A 25,820-nucleotide genomic window follows, 5' to 3' on the forward strand; every position below is an offset into this window, starting at 1 on the left:
ATAACTCTCCTGCTGAGACTTTCTTCATCAGTGATTTAGTTATTAACCTTTCTCATGGCTCTTGTTACTCTCATTGTCATTGAGATTCCTTCACAGTTCTTTTATTCCACAGTTTCCAGCCCTGACTAGATCTGGCCGGTTCCTAATGCTCCTGCATCCTTCACTTTGCATGCTTTTCTCACCCAAGGGCATACAGTTTGTACTGAAAAATGTCTGTGCCTTCACTTTGGTGCTTTGTTGCTGCTGTTACACACTCGCAGGACCTGCTGGTTAGTTGTACTCTGTCAGTCATGCTTGGAGGTATCTTTGGAGTGATTTAGGCTTGTTCCCTGCCCTAGTTCTCCGTGCAGAAGTTGCTGCAGTATGTCATGATTCTGCCCTCGCGGCTGAACTGCCACTTTAGTGCTGCGATGGTCAGGCGGTCCTTGCCTGTTGATCTGTGTCAAAACGTGCATGAAGTCCGGAGTGGCTTTATCCTATCAACTCTAATTGTCCCTTCTCCGGAGAAGTTAATCAGATTCGTTCTGTCTCGGTGATAACTGAGGTATTCTGCTTGGGTGCTTTGCCTCTGGCAGAAGATTGACAAGCCCTAATTTTCTGTGGAAATTACATGTTATGACTATATTTCTTTCTCCTGTTCGCCGAATCAGTATGTCTACCTAATGGCAGTTTGTTATTTGCCGTAAGTAGTTCACTTAAGGGCGACAGCCCAAAGCACAACAAAATAATCCATTTCAAATTCGTCCACACAATAAACCACCTCAACAGCTGTCTCTTTAATAATAGACTGTAGATTGATGTTGACATCGCAGAGATTGTTCCTCTTTTGCATATATTTTTGGATTATATTTTACTTTATGTACCTCCTTTAAATAATGTACATAATAGACAATAATAATAATTTCATAATAACTAAATAATATAAATAGTACATAAAATAAGACCTCTAGTTTATGCAGACATTTTTACTTTTAAGGAGTATTTTACAAGAATAGGATGAAATAAAATTGACATATAAAGCAATACTTAACTCACTGATTTCAGAACTTCTTGATGCTTATTTGCAAGCCTGTTTAAAAATATTTTCAGTTACCAATATAAAAAATATAACTTTCTCCCTTCTTGCAGACAGACTATGTAGATTGCTGGAGAGGAAATGCAAAAACAGGGGGTTTTTTAGCCAAGAAAGGTGACGGCTTGTCTCTGAGTTGAGTGTTGGAGTTTTTGTTGGACTATCTTAAATCTCGTGATTTATTCCTTCAGTGCTCCTATGACGGGCAGTACAGAAACCAGAATGGGAAGATAAGTTGCTTTCCAGGTTAGATCTGATATGAACACAAATCCTCTACCCTTTTCCTTAGTCTACCCCCTGTCCCCAGGGTGGGCCAGGGTGCCATTTAGGCCGGCTTCTTACTCCATGCAGCGGACTCAAAATCAACCCTGAGCTGCCTTCTTCTAAGGCATAGGAATTAATAGAAATAAGGAAGGCATAAAAAAGGATTGTCAGGCTGTTTGTGGTGAAGTCCTTGGGAGAGCTGTGCAGTTGGGATCTGGGTCCTCAGTCCTCTGTTCTTCAAAGTATTGTTTACAAGTCTGATGTGTAGTTTTAAAATCTGAACTATGAGTTATATTTTTCTCCCAACAAAGAAGATGTGAAGTTTTAAATGTCAGCCTCCTACCCAACACGACTGGATGATAGCCTCTGCCATGAATGAATAAAGCTGCTTGTTAAAAACATTATCTTGCCACTGTTCTTCCAACTTCTTTTCAATTCAGACAAATTTAACAGCTTCCTCTTCCATAAAATGATACACTAAGGTTAATTATAGTCCAGAAGCACTCTAAGGTATGATTTGGCTGCTCAGTGTTTCTTGGGTCCAAAAAAGAGTGCACCTGGAATGAGTACTTGGCTTGTATCATTAACGTAGGAAAGGGAACGAACAAGCGAGCAATTAAAATAAAGAACGGAAACTGCGAAACTCTTGGCTCTGGTCCCCCCCGTTCCAGCAGAGGAAAGCAGGGGGGATATGAGCATCCACCCCTGCCAAGGGTATGTGCTGGGTCCCCGCGGCAGGCAGGTTGTGGGCTAAGGGGCAGCAGCAGGATAAAGAGCCGTCAGCTCCCCAGTCCTGCCATTCTCTGCCTGGCCTGTTACCAAAAATTCAATTTGATGTGCCTCCAGCTCTCAGTAAAAGGGGACAATAATACTCACCTACTGCGCATCAGGATGTCACAAGAATTGATTCATTAAAGTTCGTACAGCAATTACAGTTCCCTCTAAAGAAGAGGCTACAGAAAAGCTAATAATAGATTAGTATTATTAGTCATTGGCCTATTGCTGTTAGCTCCTGCTTTATACTCCTGCAGTAACACTTGCAGCAACATTTCCCTGTGTTCAGCACGACGCACAGGAAGAGCGTCACCATATTGCAGGGGCAGATGAGGTTCAGCCTGGGGAAGGAGTTACGTCTTCCATGTCCTTCCCTGCAGGAGGAAGAGCTGCAAAGCCTGAGGAGCGCTCAGCGAGCAAGCTCTTCTGAGCCAGCAGCGGCAGATCCCTGGGGTGAAGGGATCGGTCCTCGCAGTTCCTCGTTAGCTGCTTCCCACGTGCATCCTGTTGCTTGGCTGCTGTCTTCTGTCTTTCCACCTGTTGCATGTGTTTGCTGTCCCTGCGATGGGTGAAAGCCCATAGGGGAGCACACCACTCCTAGGAGTAACAGGAACTTCTGTCACATTTTACTGTGTCTGTTGAAATTCCTAAGTACAATCTTCTCATAGCTTGACACATCTCCCCCTCTCTTACCACCATGCAGCCCACGCCCATTGCTAACATATGTCCCAGAGGTGGTTCAGATGCTTTTGCAGGGGGGCAATGATAGATAGGCATGCTTCCCTTCAGCTAAACCTACCTCTCCTCTTCCCTCCATGCCCTACCTCCACACACTAACACACCGCTTCCCACTCAGCTCACTATAAATTTTCTTTGTATTTGTTAGCCTTCACACTAGAGCAGAAGGGAATCTTAAAATGTTGGGTTTTTTTTTTTTTTTTCCCTCAAGGAAGGCCTTCGAGCTAGGGTAAGGTATTTTAAAATATCTCAGGGATGGAGCTGCCATGGTATGTGCTGCGCAGCGAAGCAAAAACACCCCACACACTGAAAATCAGTCTCGCTGAGCAGAGGGGGTTCCCATGGTATGCTCTGTGCATGCCTGTTCACGGAAAACCTGTGAATTTTCTACTGAAAGCCTTTTGGCAGAAAACATTTGTCTCTGTGTCTTATTTCTCTTCTTTGGAGCGGGTAGAAGGCAGCACTGATGGCCCTGTAAACACCCACTGGGAGGGTACTGGAGACGGGGAAAGTATCTCCTTACATGCCCAGATCTTAGTGAACTCACAACAGGACTGATTATCTGTGGGCTTGTCACGATCTTCTTATGATGAGTATTGATCCTTTTTCTCCTGATGAGGTTAGGTTTGTTTTTTCCTGTTTAGAAGGACTGGACTGGGTCCATTAACTTTAACAGTTTGTATAAGTTGAGGGAGGATTGGGACTCAAAGTTTCCCATTGATTGACCTTCAGTCAAACTTCATGATTTTATCTGCTGAACATCTAGCAGTTATCCATCTAATTAATTCCTTGCCTATCTTGAGATAAAAACAACTTTTAATTTTTATTCATTGTTTTCCTATTATTGAATAGCTTCTCGTGAATGAATAGTGAATAGCTGTACATGCAAAACCTTGCCTTCACATATCAAAATCGCTTCCTCTCTCCTATAAACGGATAGTTAGCCGTTATCTATAGCGAAACAAGCAAGACTGATAATAAGGTCAGTGTCAGTGCATTATTATGTTGGGCTTATCTTTGTTTTCTGCTTTCAAATACCGTTACTCTTAAAGAAAACGCAAGTAATTTTTTTAGCAAGTTGCCAGTTTCAGTACAGAAGGAAAATGGCTTTTTCCGTGACAGTGCTGACCTGCCTTGTCTAGTCACCAAGGAAAGCACTTTCGTTCATGAAAAGCCTATAAAAAAGCTATAAATCCTACAATTTTTGTAATAACATGATGAATGCTACCAAAGCAAATTGTCCTGCTAATCTTAATCCGTTGGAAAACAGGTCCACAATTCATCTGGGCTGTAAAAATGAGAATATATTCTAAGATATGGTAGAGGTGCAGTACTCTTTTTATATGCTTTCTGTTTCTTGAGCCCTTGAACTTTGTGTTTTCCTCATCAACTGTAAAAACTAGAGGTCTCTTTTCTCTGATTGAAAACTAAGACTCTTTAAGCCTCATGAGAACAGCTTTAAGAAAAACATACTGCGTTGCAAAAGGCATAATAAATTGCAAGCATTGGCAGCACTAGATTATTCCTCCCTCTAGTGGCTAGCTAGTTCCAGTGAGAATAAATAGAGCCCTTTATTAGTATTGCGTGGAATTATTCCATTAGCTTAGCTACTGGGGACTTACGGTTTTCAGGCTAGCATCCTCTAGTTCCCTGCTTGCTTGCTGATCCATGGTGTCTCTGTGCGCAGGGCTGTGACTGTGTTACGTGACTAGCCTTTCCGTTTTATAAGGCCACCTATCTACAGTGTTTTCATGCTTTGCCAGTCCCTTCTGCACATTGTATTACATGATTTTCACTATCAGTCGTGTAAAAAAGGTCCCCTCACTTCTATTGCATTTCTAAGGCTCCTCAGGGCGTGTTAAAGCAAATCTGGGTCATTCAACACAGCTGATCTCTGATGTATGTTAAACTGAAAATGTGATGAATTTGAGGCAGCTGAATTGTTTAGTCATGGTGCAATACTGGGAACCGTGTTTGGACAGCAGTCAGGATGTTAGTGCTTTCTGCATCTACCTGGATGCATCTGTGCATGTTGTGTTAGTGCTTTCTGCATCTACCTGGATGCATCTGTGCATGCTTATACACCACCGGGCAGCTTGGGCCTGTTCATGTCATTAAGAGAGATCAAGCACATCCCCTCATGGATAGTTCAGGAAAATTTAAAGGTGTTGCAGAGCTGGGCACTTAATATTGCCTAGCAGCAACCCCTATCTAGTTAGCTCGAGGGATAAAATTTGATGGGTTGACCCAGGGGCCACAAAGTGGCCCTCAACTGGCATATCACAGGGCTTCAGGGCAGGTTTCTCGGGACACTGACCTGACTTTCAAAGGTAGCTCTGAGTCCCACCTGCACACACAGAAATACTGGTTTTCAAACGTTGTCAGATTAGTTTCTGTGCTGATGCTCCTGCCGATAAGAAATGAATTAATGTATTATCGTAATTCTGCTGATTTCCTAGTGAAAGTGACAAAAATCTGAGCGGTAGAAATAGTTGATGCATATACAACAGCCATTTAAGGAAGAGGTCATCTAAGGAAGAGAGTAACTTATTCATACGGCTCAATTAAATAATGTGACTGCAGGGCAAAGTTGCAGCCCTTGTCATAAGAATTGTGAGGCATGAAAAGGCAGTGCGGTAAGCTTTGTTATGCTTTACTTGAAATGAACATTTTAGGCATTAAACTTCTTTGCTTACTGCAATTTTATTAAGCTTTTCAGAGAGCGCTGCCTTACCTCAGCAAAACCATTGATTGAGATGATATCGTAAACCACCACATCTATAATCAAGAATGGTTTTAATCTAAAAATGCATTCTAAAGCATCTTTTGACCACTACACTAAACATTCTTTACTCTTCATTAACCAGCTAGTTCACGTTATATACTACATCTGTCTCTGGAGTTGAATTTTATTAGTTCAGTCATTCTGCCACCTTTGCCTCCAGTAACATAATAAAAATACTATACTGCTACCTTCTTCCATCCAGTAACCTCAGTCATGTTTGCTAACTTTAATTCACTATCACAAACGCACCTGAGAGGTGCTTTAGGGAAGTATTAGCATACCTGGTTGCTCAGTTTGAAAGGTTATATGGTTTCTCCCCCAGGTCACAGAGCAAATTTCTATCAACATTGAAATCTGAACCCATGAGTCATAGTCCATTACCCCTGATTTTATATAGCATGTAGAATTTCCTTATCCTGGATGTTTAGGGTTTATTTTTCCTTTTTTTTCCTGTTACGGTGTTTTAAACAAAAGCATAGATATCCTGAAATCTTCATCTTCTGAGTAGGACAGAGGGCCATATTCGGCTTTGCCACATAGCCTATCATCATCTGAAAAAGAGATTTTTTTTTAACTCGTTCACAGGGGGTTGTTTAATTTCTGATTTATAGAGGCCTGAGTGCACACTGTTCATTAGTCCTCTGTAAAGAACTAGTTTTATTCTTTTCACTCTGTTAACACGGAAGTTTGGATACTTTTCCTCTTTTCTTCTTCATCTAACTTTGCTGGATTTGTGCTTTAATTTTTCATGTAGAAAGACCAGCATCCCAATTCAGTAGAGCATGTATTTTAATTCTGAGTACGATAATTAAATTCAAATGAGTATTTGAAAATATTTAAGAATGCCTACGGTTACAGGTCAAAATGCCAGCTGACTTTTTTTCAGGAGCTAAAGCCTTTCTTCCTTTGAAATGAGGTGTACAACCCCTTTAAAAATCCTCAGGCCTGAAAGTCATCCACTCTTTGGAAGTATTTCTTACATTCTCTTTGTGCCCAGCTGCATTGATACACTTGACCCTAACAGCATGATGGAACAGCATAGTAACTGGTTCTTCATTCCTTTACTCCCAGACCCAAATGAATGTTTTAAGATGCTTCTTTTTTAATAGGGTTAAACTATGCCTATTTTAAATAACTGCCAAAAAATTCAGTTTCAGTCCCTAGGTGGCTTTGGCATTTTTATGCAGGCTCATAAAGACATTTTTTTCCTTTGTTCACTCATACCCCAAAATTTGTTCTTCATCAGGATTCATTCTGTACAACTTTGGCCCAGGGTTAGCCTGTAGCATAGATGGCATCCATATTGAAAAGGGAAAAAAAAACTCTTGGAGAGTTTGGTAAGCATCGTTTTATATTTTCTGAAGAAACTTCTGTTTTCAAGAAAAAAATTCAGGATGGAAATCAGCTCCACACTTTCCAGCGTGAGGTATTCAGTGGTTTGACCCTGTTTATAAAAGCATTGACAGGCAGAATTACCCAACCTGCAATACCTTTCATGCAGATGTGAAATAGCAGGTTACCACTTCATGTGCTATCTCGGTACAGCAGACAGATCTTTTTGTAATTGCTACAAAACAAAGCTGAAAAGACCTTGGCACAGAAGGAGAGAATTACAGAATATACACGGACAACTGGGATTGGGGAATTATCTAGGTTTCTTTCAAGGGTTTCCTTTTGATGTATAAGTAGCTGAAGGGAAAGTAGTCACAGCTCTTTCTTCTGAGGAGTAGCCGTGGTAAAATTACATGGACAGGAAGTCTCTGTGCTCCAGGGGGATTACTTTTAACTGTGCAAAATCTCTGACAAAAGGCAAAGTCTCGCAGAGCAGGAGAGACTGCACCTTAGAGAAACGCCAGAGAGTGTGCCAGAAACCCTGCTACACACCATATTTTTTTAATTTACTTATATTCTAGGTTTTATTTTAAATAAAAATATAGAAGCAAAGTTCTAGCTTCTTTGCTGTGGCAGGAGAAGTGGTGGGGCTTTATCTTAATGAAAACTCATTTGAACAGTTTCCCTCTAAATCTTTGTTTCTAGGGAAGAGGCAGGTACAAGACCCAGTTGAGCTCCAAGCTATACTTATCAAGCCGCAGCTTGAGAAACTGGCTGTGAGGCTCTCCGGGAGGTCACTGCTCCGTGTCCTCATCACCCTCCCAACCCGAGTGCTCTCAGGAGCAGCTGGATCCTACTTCAGGCCAACCCCTCACAGGTGTTTGCAGAGAAGCAAAGCATAGCAAGTCAAAACTACTTGCTTACAAAATAAGAGAAAGCAGTCTGCTCCTTGGGCACTTGAAACAGCTTAGTATTCTTCAAATACAGACCAGCTAAAATAAAGGGTGCTGAAATAGCCGCTTAGTGAAAGTGCACATACAATCTCTTGAAATGAACCCTTCAAGAGAAAAGAGGAGAGAAAATCCACAGTCAGCATCAGCACATATTTCAGTCCAATTCAGCAGTCTGCAGGTGTTAACAAGAAGTAATGCCTATGCCTGTGCCTGCTCACAGCTGGGCAGCTCATCAAAGGGTTTGTAGTGGAGCCTGCTTGGTCCTCAACTGAGTCTTGCTCTCTCGAACATTTGCTTGGAGGTGGTGATATTACTCAGAGACGGATGAAGGTGAGCTCAGCTCCTTAGCTGACTTTGGGGTTTTTTTTGTTTTTTCCCCTTCTCCCTCAGAGAGTTATTAGCCTACCCTCCTGACTGAACTGAAATATATGTTTGTCAGAATTTCTCTAATAGTGCAATTGGTGGTTTGTGTTGCACATCTGCTCAGCTGGTGCTGAATCTGCTTTTTTACTAGGTACCTGAAACTTTTGAAGTGGAAGAAGAGTGAATAGGAAATGAAGAAAATGCATTTTTGGAAAATGCAGATGGCTGTTTATTTATGTAAAGCTTGAGGTAGCAATGGTGACTTGCAAAACTCAGATGTGTTCCCATTCTCATCAGCAGATGTTTGTGCAGATCTAGCCTAGATATTTAGAAATTTCTTTCTGAAATAGGTGACTCAGAAGCAGACATGTGGCAGGGCCTGCAGGCTAACAGCCATGCAGCGTGTGGCTCACCGTTACCTGATTTTAGGCCCACACAGGGCTGAGGATGCTGAACAGAAATGTATGTACAGTTAGTCTGAAAAATTGCTCTTAAATAAAACACTGCATTGACATTCAACAGTGGATACTGTTTTACTGTTTACCTAGAAAACATTATTTGTAAATAAAGACTGACCAATACCATAACTTGGTGTAGCACAGGAGGGCTTTCAGGGCTGGGAATTCTGCCCACAAGATGCTTTTTAGCTGAGCAGGAACGCTATCTTCCCACTCCCAGCAGCAAGCCAGTGCTTTTGCATAAATTGTGGTGCTAAGCAGAGAGGGCTGGTTATGCAGCTAGCTCAGCAGAAGTCTGGGGTGACATTCCTGAAAGGTAACAGCTTTCCTCTTGCGCTCTGGCAGAGATCTGTAACTCTTGTTTTTTTCCACTGGCAGAATTAATCAAATTTTTAATGTATGAATGGGAGAGACTTGAAAATTAAATTAGAGGGGTGGGGTCCGAGTTTGTGGAGGTTATGACTTTTCTAGAATAGCACAAGGATTGAACTGGGGCTTACCCTGATCCTAAATACACTGAGGTAAAGAAGCTGACTATCAATATTCTGACTAGGCAGAAGTTCAATATTAATCCAAACTAAGAGACTCAAACTCTTACTTCTTTGCCCCAAATATGTCAGAAAGTGCAGACTTGCATATACGCAAGGGTACATCTCGAGTATGTTACCAGACACCTGAGAGGAGGGAAGAAATGATAGTGTATGATTTGACTCCCTTACATTAATAGCCACAGTTACAGAGGTAACAGTGAAGTGGTCCATGTCCAATGCCAAAAGCTGTGCCTGAGCAGAGCTGGAGGCACTACCTGCCTTGCTTCTCAAAGGCTTACCGTGAAACACATGCATGTAGGCGGCTGGCTAGCAGACCAAAGTGCTTGAATTACTAAAATGAGTGTTTCATCTGAACAGATTGCTGATGACTTTTGAGTTTGTTTCACTAGATGGAACAGGTGGTTACTGAAGTAACCAAGAACATATAATAATGTGGGATTACTTGGGTGAGTTTGAGCCTCACTGAGGAGAGCTGGAGGAGAGGCTTCGGCAGGAAGGAGAACGTAGTTTAATTTTTCCCCCCAGCCAAAAGAGAGAGAGGAGAGTCCATCAAAGCAGTGGTGGAGGGTTTGATGGGGAGAGTGGCTGGACTGAGGCAGGAGATTCAGGAGAGCAGCCTGTGATGCAGATGAAGAATCCATGCTGCCAGCAAATGATCTCTCAGAAATCCACGGCAAACCAGACTATCTGTGAGAGCAGCAAAGGGTTCACCTGTATCCCAGCAGGGGCCAAAGAGGTCCAAGCAGGGATGTGTGAATTATTAATAAGCTCAGGCCCTCATGCAGAGTTCATTCTTAAGTGTTATTCCTGATGCAAGCCGAGAGCTTTTCCAGATTAGATAAATACCGCTCTGCTGGTGAGCAGCGCTTGTTCCTGAGATTATTCTTGCTGTCCCAAAGGAGACTTCTGCTGAACAAGGCAAGAAATGTTCAGAGATGTCTTCCTCCAACAAGCATCTCCAAAATGTTATTTGGGCATGTACTTGATAAAGCTGGTAAGAGCGGACATGAAATCTTAGGGGCATCAGAGCTTTCCTTGGTGGGTCTTCTGAGAGGAAATTGGCCACTCTCCTCAAATTGGTATTTCTAGAAGATGTTATATCTTACCATGCTAGATGTGACAAGAGAGGATGGGTTTCTCTTCTAGTGTAAATAAAAGTTGTACATTCTTACACAGTAACGGTCTTCTTCCTGGCATCACTGGGTTGAGCTGGTTCATCTGGATTGAACTGTTTCTGTGCTTCACTGTCCCTGCTGGCTATCCAGGGTGGAATGGAAGAGCACTCTCGCAACTATGCTCCCCACACACACACCCCACATAGGAATCAACACCAGCATGTAGAGCAGATTTCTGATTAAAGGGAACTGTATAATGTCTGTCTGCATCATCTTCCATCTGCTTCTCCTTCCAGCTCAGTTGCATATGGCATTATGTGTCACTTCCTTGCTATGCTCTATTCTTTCACCGTGTCTAGAAAGCACAGAGAAGACACCGCACATCAGTGGCAGGGGAAAGGTTCCTTAAATTAATTAGCCTATTCTGTTGATTATATGCAGTACCTGAAAGGATCTTTGAAATAAAAGAGGAGCCTTGTTTTAATTTAAGCATTAATTTTTATGTAGTAGTCAGCTTTGCTAATGTTCTAGCACCTAAAAAGGGGTAGAGGTGGTCTTGAAATATAGTCATACGGCCTCAAGTCCCCCACCCTCAAAGACAACAAACAAACAAACAAAGAGAAGCCCCAAAGCTTCTATGTCTTTTGAGAGGGAAACAGGTTTGTAGTAAATTTGTAAAGAAGTGGTTTCAAGGCTGGTTCTGAAGCTGACAGGAACCGGACAGGGAGAGTTTGAAAGGATACTGTGCTTTTTGGAAGCATTTGCAGCTATAAAATGTTGATCAAGGTCCTTCTGCCCTCTTTAAAACAGACAGGAACTCTCTGGCAGGACACCATGTGCCTACTCAAAAGAAGGAAAAAAAAAAAAAAAAACACCCCACGCAACAGCTGGAGATAGACATGTTAGAGAGCTGTATACCATTAAACTGTGCAGAGTTCTGGATTACTTTTTTTTAAAATGCTTTCTTCTTCAGCCCAACCAGAATCTGTAAAATATGGCAACGTGACAAATACACTATATCACAGTTTCTGCCTCTTCTCACACTATGACAAACATATAAGCCTTCTCAAAGGGCTTCCAGGAGATTCTTAATGTAGGCATATCCCACGTGGTTCTGTGGTACGTTGGTCATTCGGTGCAGCTAGGATGATATGCAATCTGAGTAAGGGAGTCCTTCAAAACACAGAAGGAAGCAGATGCCAATTTTGTGCTGATAACATTGAATTTCTCATCATGAAATGAGCTTTTCTGTTTATTTTCAAGTTTTAGATTTTTCTTACTCACACTTGACTCTTCAGTAACACACTAAGGACTCAAAGGGAGATTTGTAGCTTCAAGGTGGCAATTCCCTGTGAAGAGGGTCACTTGATTTGAAGCAAAATGGAAATGGAGATCCTGGGTGAGGGGAGGAAACGCTCAAAACTGTTTATGTGCTGCCCTTGTCTTTGTCAGTGGGATGACAGCCTTGCATTCACTGCGTTGAAAACAAAGCAACATAACATAGGTGCCAACATGATCAAATTACCCCAGTTAGGTGACCCAGGTCATGGCTGGAATCAAGAGATGCACCCGAATGACTCCGTTCTGTACATGTTCTTCAGGGATGTCCTTCAGGGTTTGCTTTGTGTCATATTGCAGTTGATCATTCTGCCTTCCAGCAACACCAAAATCCAAATAAAATTAAACATAGAAGGGTGTGCTGGAAGCACCCGCTAACCGGGCTGCGGATGGGGCATTTGGCTTAGAATAATTAAGCCTCTAGAAGATACGGTCTCCTTTGCAGCCTAGAAAAATGAATGCTGGGATACTTAACAATAGTGGTAGTTTGGGGTGGTTGTTGAGTTTTGTGTGCGGTGTGTTTTGGGGGGAGGTTGGTTGTTTGTTTGCTCTAAGGTAAGTTTTAACATAATCCTTTGCTGGCTTCTAGAGGTATTCAGAGCATGATTCTGGACTTTCACTTTTTTCTGCTATGTCATTTTCTATTGGCATAGCACAGTACCCATCTGGCACAACATTGTGCTTTGTGCTAGGAATCTGAATGCTGAGCTTGCAAAAGACAGTACGGTTTTAGGAATATTTTTCATTGTAACATTTTTCTTTTGTATTTGTCTGGCCACAGGGAGAAAAAACAAAAAAAAGGAAAGAAAAAAAAAAAAAGCAGTCACTGTCAGTCCAGTTTCTCCCTTTTTTCATTCTGAAATGTCACATAATAAGTCTCCTTCCTAAAGAGCACACATACAGCGGTATGCATTGTGACTTCCTAAATAAAGAGGAAATATTCCAAGTCTAAACTTGCCTGTTCTTGTAAGTATTGTCTATCTTCACTTTGGCATTTCAAAGCCATTTTGAACGTGCAAAATCTCTTCCAGGGAAATATTCAAGGCCACTTCACATTAAATCTGCTAATGTATATTATAAACCCTTTAATATATATGTTTGAATGAACCAAGTTATGGCCAGAATACACAAGTCAGAAATGACAAGGCGGTATGTTAAGCTAGTTATTAGCTTTTCTGCCCCCTTTGTCGATCCTGGAGGATCATCTGAGTCAGACGCTAGGCTAAGATACACTCTTGCCTCTATCTCTGACTTCCCTATGCAAATCAGAGAAAATCATATTAGCCTAGATTCTCTCATACCTACCTACATTGATCAACCCCCTATAATGAATTATAAACATGAATATATTTATTCAAGTAACGAATCAAACAAATTAGGGAGCAAAACATATTTCCATCTGAATTAGGAGGGTATAAATAAGAACACAATTGTAACAGTGAGTTAAAGTATTTCTTAACACACATGTTGCAGCAGTGCTGGAGTGATTAGACGTGCATTTAAAACCCTTTCATTGCTATATTTAAAAGAAAACAGATAGTCAGCCTCAGCATGCCTGAAATGTGTATAGCAGAAATCAAAGGGCAGTGTACAAAGGTAGCTTAAAGAGCATGATCTTCTGTTTTAGACGCTTTGCTAAGACTGGCTTTCTGCCTAAAGGAATACTATCCTCCTTGTAAAAGCCCCTCATGGGTTTTCGGTAGTGTGTTTAGCCTGACGCAGTGAGGTGCTTGAAACTTCCCTGAGGTGAGGCGTCAGTCTGAAGCATTTGCCTTTCTTTACCCAGGGGAGCTCTTATTTCTCTCCCGGGAATCAGCAAACTTACTTTCCACCTGCCTCAGCTGAGGGCTGGGACCTTTTCTGGACGACCATCTTTTCTGGCTGATCACCTTAGGGCAACGGCAGCAAGGAGCAGTTAGCAGCACAGCGGAAACCAGAAGCCGTCGTCTCCTCCTTACTCCTTGTGCCGTGGTTCCTATAAGTGCCAGGAGTTCGGGGCTGCCCTTGAGTGCTTGTGCCACTCCACAGGGGCAAGCACCGCAGCACGAAAATGGTGCAGTGCACCTGCGGATCAGGCTCAAGATCTTTGATAATTCACATCTTCCTTCCACCAATCAATGTATCCAGTGCAGCGAGTGGAGCTAGTAGCTAGGCCACTTTCTGTCAGCCCAGAGCTATCCCAAAATCTCAGTCCTCTGTGTGTGGTACTTAGTTGCTGTGAAGATTCTGGTGTCACAAACAAAATACTAAAGAATGCAGAATAAGCAGAAGATGGAGTTGAGCCCTTAAGGGGGAAAAGATTATTTTCATTTACAGGTTACTGGTAATAATTCTGAAAAAGCAAATTAAACTTTCAGAGCTTCCCCTCTATTGTATAGCTAGATTTATTCCCGAACAGAATGTTTTCAAAATTTCCAGTGGCATTTCAACTGTTCTGTTTCAACTGGCATTTCAATGATGATTTATAAAAGGAGTAGTAATCATTATAAATACAAATCTTCAGATGTTTCCTTGTCTATGCTTTACTTTTTTTTTTTTTTCTTCTCCTCTCATCACTACATTTAGTAAAACAGTGATTGTAGCTATCGGTAAGGAAGAGGCCACCTCCTCGAAAGCCTGCCAGTACCCTAGTCTGTGTATATCTCCTATCTGTTGAACAAACCACGCTATAAGGGGCCACCTGTAAAACGTTGTTCTAGGCATGTGCCATATTGGCTGGTTATATAGTTGGGAACAAAACCAGGCAGAAAAAAAAAAGGGCATCTGTGCCGAAAAGGACAACGTTTACTCTAATGGATGGATGCCTTTGTTTTCTGCAGTGTTGGGGAAACCTTGTTAAACAGTGCTAATGTATGTGGAAGATGAATTTGTGTACCTTTTGGGGTTGATTTCCATGACGTTTGGCACATCTGTTCCGATCTCTGTATGCTGGCTACAACTACAAAATCATGCTGTGATGTGTGCCTGCATTTTGTTAAATAGGTCCCAATCTTTAATGGGTACCTGCCCCAGCCCTTGCAAAATTTTGACTGACGATATCTGTGCGCTGAACTTTGTGATGTGCTGTAGTCTGTGCTTGTGGGCTCAGCTAATCAGTGAATAGCGACCGCACCAGGGAACACACTTGACTAATTGGCACTTAATCAAGTGTATTTGAATTTTGCGTGTCAAATACTGGCAACAAAATGTTCACAACAAATTTGTAAAATGAAATACGTTTGGATTAATTTTAAAATGCACTTCAGGCAATGCTGATCAGTTTACAGACCTACAAAGAGTGGTGAAGTAGCTTGCATGAATATGAATACGGCTGCTGTGAGTAAGGCACTGTACACTCAGTGAAAACGCCAAGAAAAAGCTCCATCTTCGTCTTGTGACAGGAGCATCTAGCAATTAGTATAAGTTTATCTATTTTTATTAGGCAGGTACGTGTAATTAGCAGCCAGAGGCTGCAGTATTGTAGAGATGGCCTAGATTTTGTTACTGTATTGTAACGTTCAGCAATAGACTCAACTGCTGAACTACTTAGGTGTGCGATTACACAGTGGAATTGTCCTCCTAAAATACCTTGGCGGTTGTCAGAACTGTGCATGCCATCAGGAGATCGCTCATACTAATCGTCATCGTTAGCTACCTGAACACAAAATATCTGCAAATGCTTGAGGAATTGGACATAAAATGGATTCTCTTGCTTTAGATCTGTTGTGTATGGATTTCTAGACATTAAGGGACCGACATTAGATCTGTAATTAGGTTACAGATTTTTATGTTTCATAGACATGCAAACATCCATGTGGGATTTATATTTCCAAATGGAGAACTTGAGTTAATATTGTAATTGGTTGGCTTTGTAATACTTGGAGAATATTAAAGATATTTCAATAAAAATATTGACGAACCACCCTTTCAATACTTATGTATTCATTAATTGTTTTGAAAAAAAGAATACCCAAAACTAACGTTATAGTGAAAGAAGCATGGTGTGGATCACTTTTTCTGACTCCCATGAGTCAGACTGAGTCTGACTTTCTAGGAGGATTAGTTTGTGGAGGCTAAAGAGGAGAAAACATCTCACAGTAAGGTGGAGAGTTGTATCTAGGTCTTGTAGCCTTTGCAGGCTGACTGTAAGCACATCTGGCAAGAGAACAGTCTGTACAAGTTACGTGATTTTTTTTTTGGTTTGGTTTTAACTACTTGCCAGTCTCATGTGCCATTGGTTTGGGAAAGCTGGGGGATGTTATCACTACAGAAACACAACTGGGTTTTTAAGCTTCTAATTGGATATCAAATCACATCCTTGAAAGCTCCATAAGAGGAAGCCCAATTACATATATAACAGAGTTTCAGATTCATAGTGTTGATGCGATCAGCATCAGGTTTTCTCAGAGAAAAGCACCTTTAAAGGAATAGAGCCCCTGCAACTCTTACAAATTGTATTTCAATAAGTAGATGTTCAGGGGATGTGTTTAGAGCCAGTCTTGCTCTCAGGCCTCTCTCTCTCTGTTTCTTTTTCTTTTTCTTTTTTTTAATCCCACTCCTCAACTTGTTTTCATGGCTGCTGTGTTCAACTCCAGGAGGACGCAGCACTTTCTATTTGCGCTCGCCTCAGTGGCTCCCCTTGCTCTTAAGACTAACGTGGAGCCATTTCGGTGTAACTCCTTCAAAAGTTGCACATAGCAGACTATTTGCTGGGGCTGGAAGCTGCTACTGTAAGTACAGTGTAAAAATTTGCCATGCTCACAGTATAAATAAATACAATGGAAGTAATTTGCCATTCTGTTTAGGCACAGTTTACAATTTAAAATTCCCCTCAAGCCTTTCGTCCCACCAAATAAAAAGGTGAGGTAAAGCAAATAAAAGAAGTGGGCCGGCAGTATCCTTAATTTATAAATATACAAGGATTGTTTCATCACGAGTTCAAGTCTTGTCTCACAGAAAAACATCTGGTTATGCTCACTCATAGCTAAGGCATTTGGATTTGATGAAACTTTTTTTTTTCTTTCTTTCTTTACCCCCAGGATATCCAGTGAACACTCACCAAAGCTTCAGATCCGGAGCCACAGCTACCTGCGGGCAGTGAGTGAAGTCTCTATCAACAGGAGTCTGGACAGTCTGGACCCTGCTGGGCTGCTGACGTCCCCCAAATTTCGCTCCCGGAACGAGAGCTACATGAGAGCCATGAGCACCATTAGTCAGGTGGGTGACACGCGCATGTAGCCAGGAGAGCAAGGGCCAAACTGGACTCTGGCCAGAGCAGATATATGTGTGACATGCAGAAGGAGAAACTTGGATATTTTTTTTCTTAAAATGGAATCAGGCTGTTGCATATACTATACTTTTTCAAAACATTTTAGGAAACCGAAATGTTTTCACGCAACTTGGTGAAAGTGTGAGATTTGATAGTGCCATAATCTACCCTTTGCAAATGGATGAGCAGCACAACATGCAGTGTCTGAAGGAGCAGTCTAATTTTTTTCAAAGACAGGTGCTTACCGGTGTCTTTGAATAGAGTTCTCTTAAGGCTTTTGGGCTTAGTACCTGAAATCACTAGATGCCTATGAAGCTATGAAGATGTGTTTTAAGTTCATAAGTAGAGTGTGATGCTAAAGGAAAATTAGTGAAGTCTGTGGTATTTTGTATTTCACAATTTTTATTAGTGTCTTATTGTACTTTTGAAAGGTCTCTTTATTATTCACTCTGTGCACCTCTGCACTTTTCACCTATGTGATGCAAATATTGCAGTATATATATAAGGTGAAAACGTCTGTATTATTTATCTAAGACTTTAAAGCCTCAAGAAAAATAAAGCCCACTTTGATGCATTCAGATTAGGAGTTTTGACATCACAAAATAGCCTGTCTGTGTACAAAACCTGTTTTTAGAGTCAAACTAGTCAGGAACAGGTCTGAATGGGGGGACTATGCAGCCACAAGTGCAGAAGCACCACCACTCCAGGTGCAATAGATAGGGGCAGAGGAGAAGCAGGGGGCCAGTAGCTCATCTGCTAAATCCTGCAGCTGCAGTTCTTATGTCTGTCTAGCTTCCTGGTATGATTTTGGCTTGTTTGCTTAAGTGGATCAGTCAGATAAATCGCCCGGAGGAAAAAAAAAAAGTTATTCTGCTAGTCCAGGAGTGCAGCAGACGGGGTTTGTGGCACAGAATACCAGCCTTTTTAAACCATTGGGATGCCAAAGGAGAGTGTGACGTTAGCAGTGCCAGGATTTCAGCTATAACCATAAAAAAAAAAAAAAATCTCCCCTTCAGAGCGAAGCCGTAATTTAAACTTCTGCAGTATTCAGGATTTAGGTATTGCATCTTCAGAGTAGCCACCTCTTTGTTACAGAGAGGGGCACTTTGCATAGCGTATGGGCTGATGTTACAGAAAGTGGGTTAGGATGCGTCTGGGTGGAAACAGCACTAAAATGCTAGTCTCAGGTGCAGCTACACGAACTTTAGGTTAGGTTACTGGGCATCTAACACTTCGACAAAGCTGTCTGCCAAAGACTGAGCCTCACTTGCCAATGCGAATAAAAAGTGCGTGGAGGAGGGGTTGTTTGTGTGTGTGTGGGTGGGTTTTGGTTTGTTTTTTGTTTTTTTTTTTAGCATTAAGTGAGAAAGGTATTAATTTTGAGATATGGCTGTCCTCTGCTACTGCAGATTGCTCTTTATGGATATACTATCCACTGCTTTTCCATGCTGCTTTGAGAAGTTTCTACCCTTTTAGATTTCCCTTCTCAGATATGCATCCAAGCGCACAGAATTGTGTTTTCCTTACTGAAATCCAACCTGGAATAGACATTTTAGTGTCTTCTTTTGCCCTCACAACACAATCTTATCTTTTCCTGGTATTTCAGCCTTTTGCATGCCAGAAAAATAACAAAACTCTCCTACGAAGGTTTCTGTGTGCGTGTTTCCTGCGGTGCAACTTGTTATGCTTTAACGCCAAGCTCTGGGCTGAAGTCCGAGTTCAGAACCATGAGCATCCATTACCACATAAGCAAGGGCAGACGGTTTCCAGGTTCGTAAGATCTGCAGCAAAGCCACGAGCTTTTGAATGTTCTTTAACCTGGGTGGCTGCGAGTCTTTGTCACCACCTAGTGTCTGCTCATCAAAGGGTCTAAGGATTCCTACATCTCTCAGCTGACGGAGTTAGCCGGGAGATGTAGTTGCACAAACATTTTCCCCTCTGTAGCAAAGCTGGTTCAGTTACCAGTGGAGCCCTTTCAACTGTGTGTTACCGCTTCCACACTTGAGCTTCCCAGCCCCGCGGTTTTATCACTCCAATTGCTTGTGGGTTGCATTGTGTAGCTCAGGGTTAAGACGCCCCCCCCCACACACTTTTTTTTCCTTCCTAAAAAATGTGTGATTTTGTTTTTCAGCATAATGTACATAATGGCCTGAAGTTCAACTCCTGCTGTTGCTTTTGAGTGTTAATACAGGATAGACTGCTCTGTGGGATGTACTGAACCTGCCTGATCTTTGCCTGCAGGTGAGTGAGATGGAGGTGAATGGGCAGTTTGAGTCCGTCTGCGAGTCGGTGTTCAGTGAACTTGAGTCTCAGGCCGTGGAGGCCCTGGACCTGCCGATGCCTGGCTGTTTCCGCATGAGGAGCCACAGCTATGTGAGGGCCATTGAGAAGGGCTGCTCCCAGGACGATGAGTGCATATCGCTGCGATCCTCGTCTCCCCCGCGTACAACCACGACGGTGAGGACCATCCAGAGCAGTACTGGTGAGTAACAACAAGAGGAACCCTGGGGGAGAGCCCCAGGTTGCCTCCAAACAAGTTGCTCTGTCTGCTTAGCAGCAGTGCCTCCTTACACAGCTGGAGAAGGGAGCTGGATGGACTAGTCTGCCTAAAAGCAGGCACAGGCCCAAGCTGATGCAGCTGTGATGCCTCCTGTGTTCAAGCTAGCTCATTCGGGGACAGGAACACATGGAAGAGAAGCCAGAGGTTGTATCTCCTCTTGCTCCTGTTCCCAGAGGAGCAGTCTCAGTTTAGCAAGGCTGGAAGCGAAGACCCTGGGCCAGGAGATCTGCTAACTGTTAGCAACTGAGGAGGGGCCCTCTGCAGGATTTGTCCTTGTGAACTGCTCCACTTTGTCCTTTTGAAAAGTTGGAAGTTACTAGATGTGTTGATGGATGGTTCAGCGAGATTGCTGCAGCGCTCCAGGGTGCATCTTGGAGAGGGGAGGAAAGGAGGGAGGAGGTCTGCAGGTCAAAACGTGCATGTTCACATCCTGCTGTTACTCCTACAGTTCGAACTATTCAAGCCTTGCAAGAGAGAGAGGTTTGAGTCTAAATATCTGAGACTTACAAACCTTGCTTTGAATCTCTTCTTTTAATGTTTGAGGTTGCTTTTTAGAGGGGGGAAAAAGAGGAAAACCCTAATGAATTCTAGATACTGCAACTAAAATTAAGGCTTAAGGGGAAGAACAAGCAGGTTGGAAACTAAAATCCAAATCCACCTTTTCATACGTTCATTCAGGAAAGCATATCACATTGCGTACTGTTTTCTGTGAGGAAATGAGAGAGGGCCTCTTTTGACTTCTCCACACCTGTTCCACTGCTTTACACAAGCTTCACTTACTATTCAGGCTATTACAAGTATTTCACTATACCTACCATCTCTTTTCCAGGCTCTTTAATTTCTGTTTTCTGTCTTCTATATTTTTGCCTCTAAATTTTGTACGTGCGTGTTGTCTCACAGGTGCAGTTGTTCGTACATTGTAAGTTCCCTATCTCTCACTCCACTCTTTTTATAAAGTCTCTTATCAATTGAATTATTTCATCAAAAGACACTTTTAGGCCTTTTACCAGAAACGTTCTGCTTAATTCATGATTTTTTTAAAAGCCACAAGTGTAAATACTGAAGGTGGGAAATACAGTGGCAATACATCACAAACATCACAGCATCTTGAACAAATGCTGTGGTGAAATTCTCGTTTAAATCACTGACCATTAAGAAACAGTATTCGTGTGACAAAATTTCTACTGTAAAAGCAGCTGTTGTGTACATACTGGGTTTGTATCGCACCACAAAGACAGGATTTACATAAAGTGCTTATTAGTTCATCATATGGTATTAGCTTGTGTCGAGTGTGTTGTGAGGCAAATTCTGAAGAATGGGAGTTTTCGGGGAGTTTTCAGTCTGTGTTTGCCTTTGTTAGATTGCCTTGGACATCTGAGTGGGTTTTCAGTTCCTTTGAGAATGGCTCTGTTAATACTTTTCCTTCATAAAAGTAACTGTAAGCATTAATCCAGAGGAGAATGTCTATTTTTTAATCATCTTTATATTAGAGGATGTTTCTGTCACTTAGAAGAATGGTGTATCTGTTTGGGGATGATGGTGTATGAGTGGAGAAGGGTACCTGTATATATCAGCCCAAAACGCTTGCAAGTCCATAAGAAAAAAATCTTTTACTGTAGACTGCCTCTTGTTCATGCTCCTTTTTTGTAATACGGTCACAAACAGCCTGGTCCCTTCTTTGGGTAGCTGGCTTTATTAAAAAAATCATATGAACAAGGCCATGTTATTGAAAACTCAATCCAGTGGGTCTACCTCAGGTTACTGCTTCTGTAATCAGCACTTGAAGATCTTGGCAGAGGAATGATTTGCAGCCCTCTTTCTGGACATCGGTAGAGGCATTTAAAGACCGCTGTGGGTATCTATTTTCTCTGCTGTTATAGGAATTTTACTGAGTTAGATTTCTCACTTTTTTTAGTTCTTGGGCTCCTGAGGGTCCACCCCTTGCGTTGATAGCGTTTGAGACAACTTGTCTCTCTTACTACCTGATTTACATACTGGTGTCTGTTTGGGGATTAGAGCTGAATTAATTCCATCCAAAAGCATCTATATTGATTCCCCTGTGGTTGCATGTGGCTGGCTTGTAAAAGAGAAGCAATAACACAAAAGGCATCTTTGATGGTTTCTATTAATATAGGGCTCTATAAAATGGGGAATGGGACAATAATAAGACAGATATGAAGAAAGGAGAAAGGTACCTCAGACTTATTTCTACTTAGGTGTTGTTTCAGATGTTTTGGGGGGGCAGACATAAGATGCAGTTATTGATCTAAACTACATATTTAAACATCCCCAAACTAGAGCGCTATCCTCCTTTTTTCCAAAACACCCCCACCTGTTCAGCCGAGGAAAATTCCTTACATCAACAACATTAGTTATTTCCTCAGTGATCTGGCTTCTTAATCACTAATAAACAAAGCGGTGATCATACATTGAAAGTGGGAATTTCTCTGACTGCTGGAAGCCCAGGAAAACACTGTGGTGATGGAGATGGAAAAGACAAAGAGAGAGCTACCGGTCCTCTGGACTCAAATTTATTTCTCTAGAGCAACGATCCACAGCCTTCCAGGGAGTCTAGATAAAAATATTAAGTATTATGGACATAATCATACATACTTCTGCCTATTAGCCTGTAGTTGCAGCCTGAGGTTTTAATTTCTTCTTGCCACGTAGCATTGGAGGTTTAGTTCTGAAATTAGGAATGCATCTCTGCCAAAGAAGCTGTTAATTCCTGAGGATGGACTAAATCTAGCTGAAGTGCGACACTAATGCAGTAGTTGTAGCAGCGAGCTCAGCAGAGAGAACTGCCCGGCTGATGCCTTTGCATCCTCTGTTGGTTTTAGTGCTATTGTGGCGACACTGTGAGGTGCACTGTACCTAGCTAAAACCTAGCCTGAGTATAAAAATGGCAGTGTAGAAACAAACTTGTTTTCATGGAAAAGATTACATGCTATACTGTGCGTGGGAAAAAGTCGTAACATCACCAAAGTGAAAGGGTTTCTGCAGATTTTCTGGCAGGAGAGTTCTTTGCTCTTAAGAGAATTTTGTACATCAAATGATGTTTTATCCATGTTTTTAAACAAAAAATTTTTAAATGAAGAAGAGTTAACATGATTTTACCCTTTTATATGGAAATAGAGGCATTTGGGAAATAAGTGCCACGTTGTAACTTTATCATGCCTGGAAAACTAAGAAAAATTGTGAAACCGAAAGCCTAACAAACAAACCAATGTCCCACTTAGACTGTACTTAACTACATCCCTATTAAATGATGTGTAGCTATGAATAAGAACTGAGCTGGTAGAGGTAAATATTATCATTAGTGATTGAAATTGTGCTTTTTCTGGATAACACTGTATTAAGCGTCACATAAATAGATGTAAGAATGATCATGTATAGAGTATTAAACTATGAATTGTGATATGTATAATAGTGGTGTTAAGTGTTGCAGGGGCCTTAGTCAATGAAGTTAGGTTGGAATATAGTGATATTAGGTTAGTAAAATTTCCTGTGAGACTGTACTGATATAACTTAATAGATAGATTTGAGGAGAGCAGACGTGAGATGCAGGGTAGAAAGTGTTTCAAGAAATAATTTTGCTGTCCATCAGAAGCTTTCAAGAGTCAGACATTTTAGACCCAAATCACAGAGGGGAAAAAATCAAAATCTCGGAAACATTCATGAACTAGTCATCTTTTGGTTGTCTGATTTTGGAATGTTTTGTTTAGATGTTTGACATGTTTTTTTCTTCCACTGATTTTATTCATTTACATAAATTATTGTTTTAATAGCAAAAATTATTTCAAGTAGATAAACTGAACTCTTGTTTCGATACGGTTTGTTTCACTGAACCTTCTCATTTTTCTGGGTTTTTTATGTTTTTAGTTTTGTTTTTTTTTGTTACGAATTGATGATTTTCTAGTGAAGAATGAGAATCCATCAAGTCATAAGTTTTTGGAGGAGGCTAGCCAAGCATGGAATTTTTTAAATATTTTTAGGATATATTTTTTCACCACAGTCTGTCATTTTTAAAATACTCCACACTTGAAGTTAAAAAGGTGGCAAGAATTCTTCATTTACATTCGTATTTGCTCATGAAGGGAAGAAGCAGCCTGGGTTTCTGTATGGATCGGAGGCAGCTGGACCCCAGTCCCTGATCCCATGGGGCTGTTTGCACCTGCATCCGAGCAGGCTGCAGGGTTTTGTGTCCTGGAGCAGAGGGGCTCAGGGAGAGTAGCAAGGCCGGACTTACAGCAGCTCTGAAATGCTGCCATATGCTGTGCACCATCATGTGCACTAAAAATCATTGTCCGTGTCGTTCAGCCTCTTCAGAGGAGTTTAATGAGGTGTGAGCTATGACATAGTTTGATCGCAGGTTATTTGCAGATGCAGTCTCTGTAACTGAAACTCTTCAGTCAATAGATTCAAACAGTCACTAAATAAGTTATCTCTTTAAGAAGTTAAAGTCTTTAAATCACTTCCTTGTACTAAAAGAATACAGTAATTAGAAAACAATGAAATTCTAAAGTGCCGTAAAGACCATCTTCATCCCCCATTGCTTGTGTCTGACTTGTACAATGTAGGAAAACTTTGCCGGTCATGTTGCTAAACCTTCCCTGTGTAGCCTTGCACCTTCCTTTGCAATAACGCAAACTAACGTTATGACGTTTAGAGCACAAGCATTGGTACATGTGGATGCAAGGATAGAGTTGAGACTGCATATGTTTAATTTAAAAATCTTGCCTGTGTAACTGAGCTTAAGCAGTAAAATCAACACTTGAGAAAAACTCTGCACTAGTTTGTAATAAGTATTTTCTCAAGATAAACTCCTGTACACTCATGTAAACAGAAATACCAAAATTATCTGCAGCAATGCCACCTGGTGATTCTCAGTAATATTATGCTTCTGATTAAAAGCAAACCAAACAAAAATCCCAAGCAAACCATACCATGTAGTCAGCAGGTTAGAAAGAGACTGGGAGTTATCACAATATATGCTAATTACGGTACTTCAGCTGAGCAAGCTGCTTTTCTTCCGTTCTTTGGAACATCTGACAAAGAGGGGTCAGGTATTTTATGGAAAATCTCTAAGGGGCTGCCTAGCCAATTTAAAAAAAAATGCAAACGGTATTAAAAATAGACTTGTGCCAGGCAGAATTCAAAAATAAAATCAAAGCATGCGAAGAAGGAAGCTGGAACCTGACTCTACCAGCTGTTTTCAAGCTCTCTTGGATTCCTCAGAGCTGTCCTTTCAAAGACCATTGTGTCTGTAAAGAAACTAGGACTTAGGATATGATTTTCAGTTGAAGCCAGGATTCACAGTCTGAGAAGTATCTGCATCTATACCAAAAGTAAGCTATTGTCACAAAAGGCCTAAAGAAAGATAATTAAGTTAAGGCCTTCATGCAAATGTTGAATGCTGATGCAGATGTTGAATTTTAAATAGATGTGAAGAGTGTCGAAAACTATTTGACAAAGAATTTACATGGTTCATTTCCTATTTCCTTGAGTAATCCTGAAATACATTCTGCTTTTGGAGCTACCATCCAGCTGCTTAAACCAGCACTTTAAAATGTTTTCCTTTACTAATGAGGAGCTGACCTTGAAGGAGAACACTGTTTCTAATTTCGGAGGCATCTAACTGCAGCTAGAGCTAGCTTCATCTTGTCTGTCCCAGAAGTCTATTTTATTAATTTGAAGCTCCATATCACAAACATACTTGTTTAGGATACATTACACAAGCCCATATTTTAAGAACACTTGGTAGTTTCAGCTGGTTCACAACAGAACAGTTTGGTAACTGGTGTCAGGTAGTGAAACGTATTACACCAGTTCATCATCATCATTACTTGTTCTGACTCTTTTCTCTCTGAGATTAAGACTATTGATTTTAAAATGTAAAATTTGAAAAAGTTTGGTCCTAGCCTCTCTTGGAGAGAACTGGATGATTTTGCTTTCTTTGTAAGTCCAGTTCCTTCTCAGCACTTAGGGAAAGTGTTCAGTCTTTGCAATTTCAGATAAGGTTTGAGGTGACATGCTGAACTTCAGGGCTCAGGGCATGAGGAAAGAGGGAGAGAAGGAATTTGAGTATGGCCTATTTGGGTTTTTTTCATCTCCAAAAAAAAGTAAAGCTTTATGGAGTTACAGGTGGTCTCCAAAGTTAAAAGTATGGAAAGAAATGCAGGAAATAAAAGACCTGTAACGTGCTTGGGTGTTTACTCTTTGCTCCTTCTTCTTACTCTTCATTTGCATAACATGTTCCTAAACTTTTG

The 25,820-nt window shown here is 41.3% G+C and overlaps 1 protein-coding gene across 10 annotated transcripts in view; it reads left to right on the forward strand.

Moving 5' to 3' along the window:
- The window catches only part of DLGAP1 (DLG associated protein 1), a 414,683-nt gene that overhangs the window by 293,452 nt on the left and 95,411 nt on the right, over positions 1-25,820 (forward strand). For all 10 annotated transcript variants that reach the window (XM_009667105.2, XM_068932272.1, XM_068932269.1 and 7 more), the window contains 2 exons: positions 16,762-16,939; positions 19,233-19,473. In XM_009667105.2, coding sequence (XP_009665400.2) covers positions 16,762-16,939; positions 19,233-19,473 — 419 coding nt within the window. The remainder of the gene's footprint in view (positions 1-16,761; positions 16,940-19,232; positions 19,474-25,820) is intronic.

Source organism: Struthio camelus, chromosome 2 (assembly GCF_040807025.1).
Source record: "Struthio camelus isolate bStrCam1 chromosome 2, bStrCam1.hap1, whole genome shotgun sequence".
In the NCBI taxonomy this organism is placed as follows: Eukaryota; Metazoa; Chordata; class Aves; order Struthioniformes; family Struthionidae; genus Struthio; species Struthio camelus.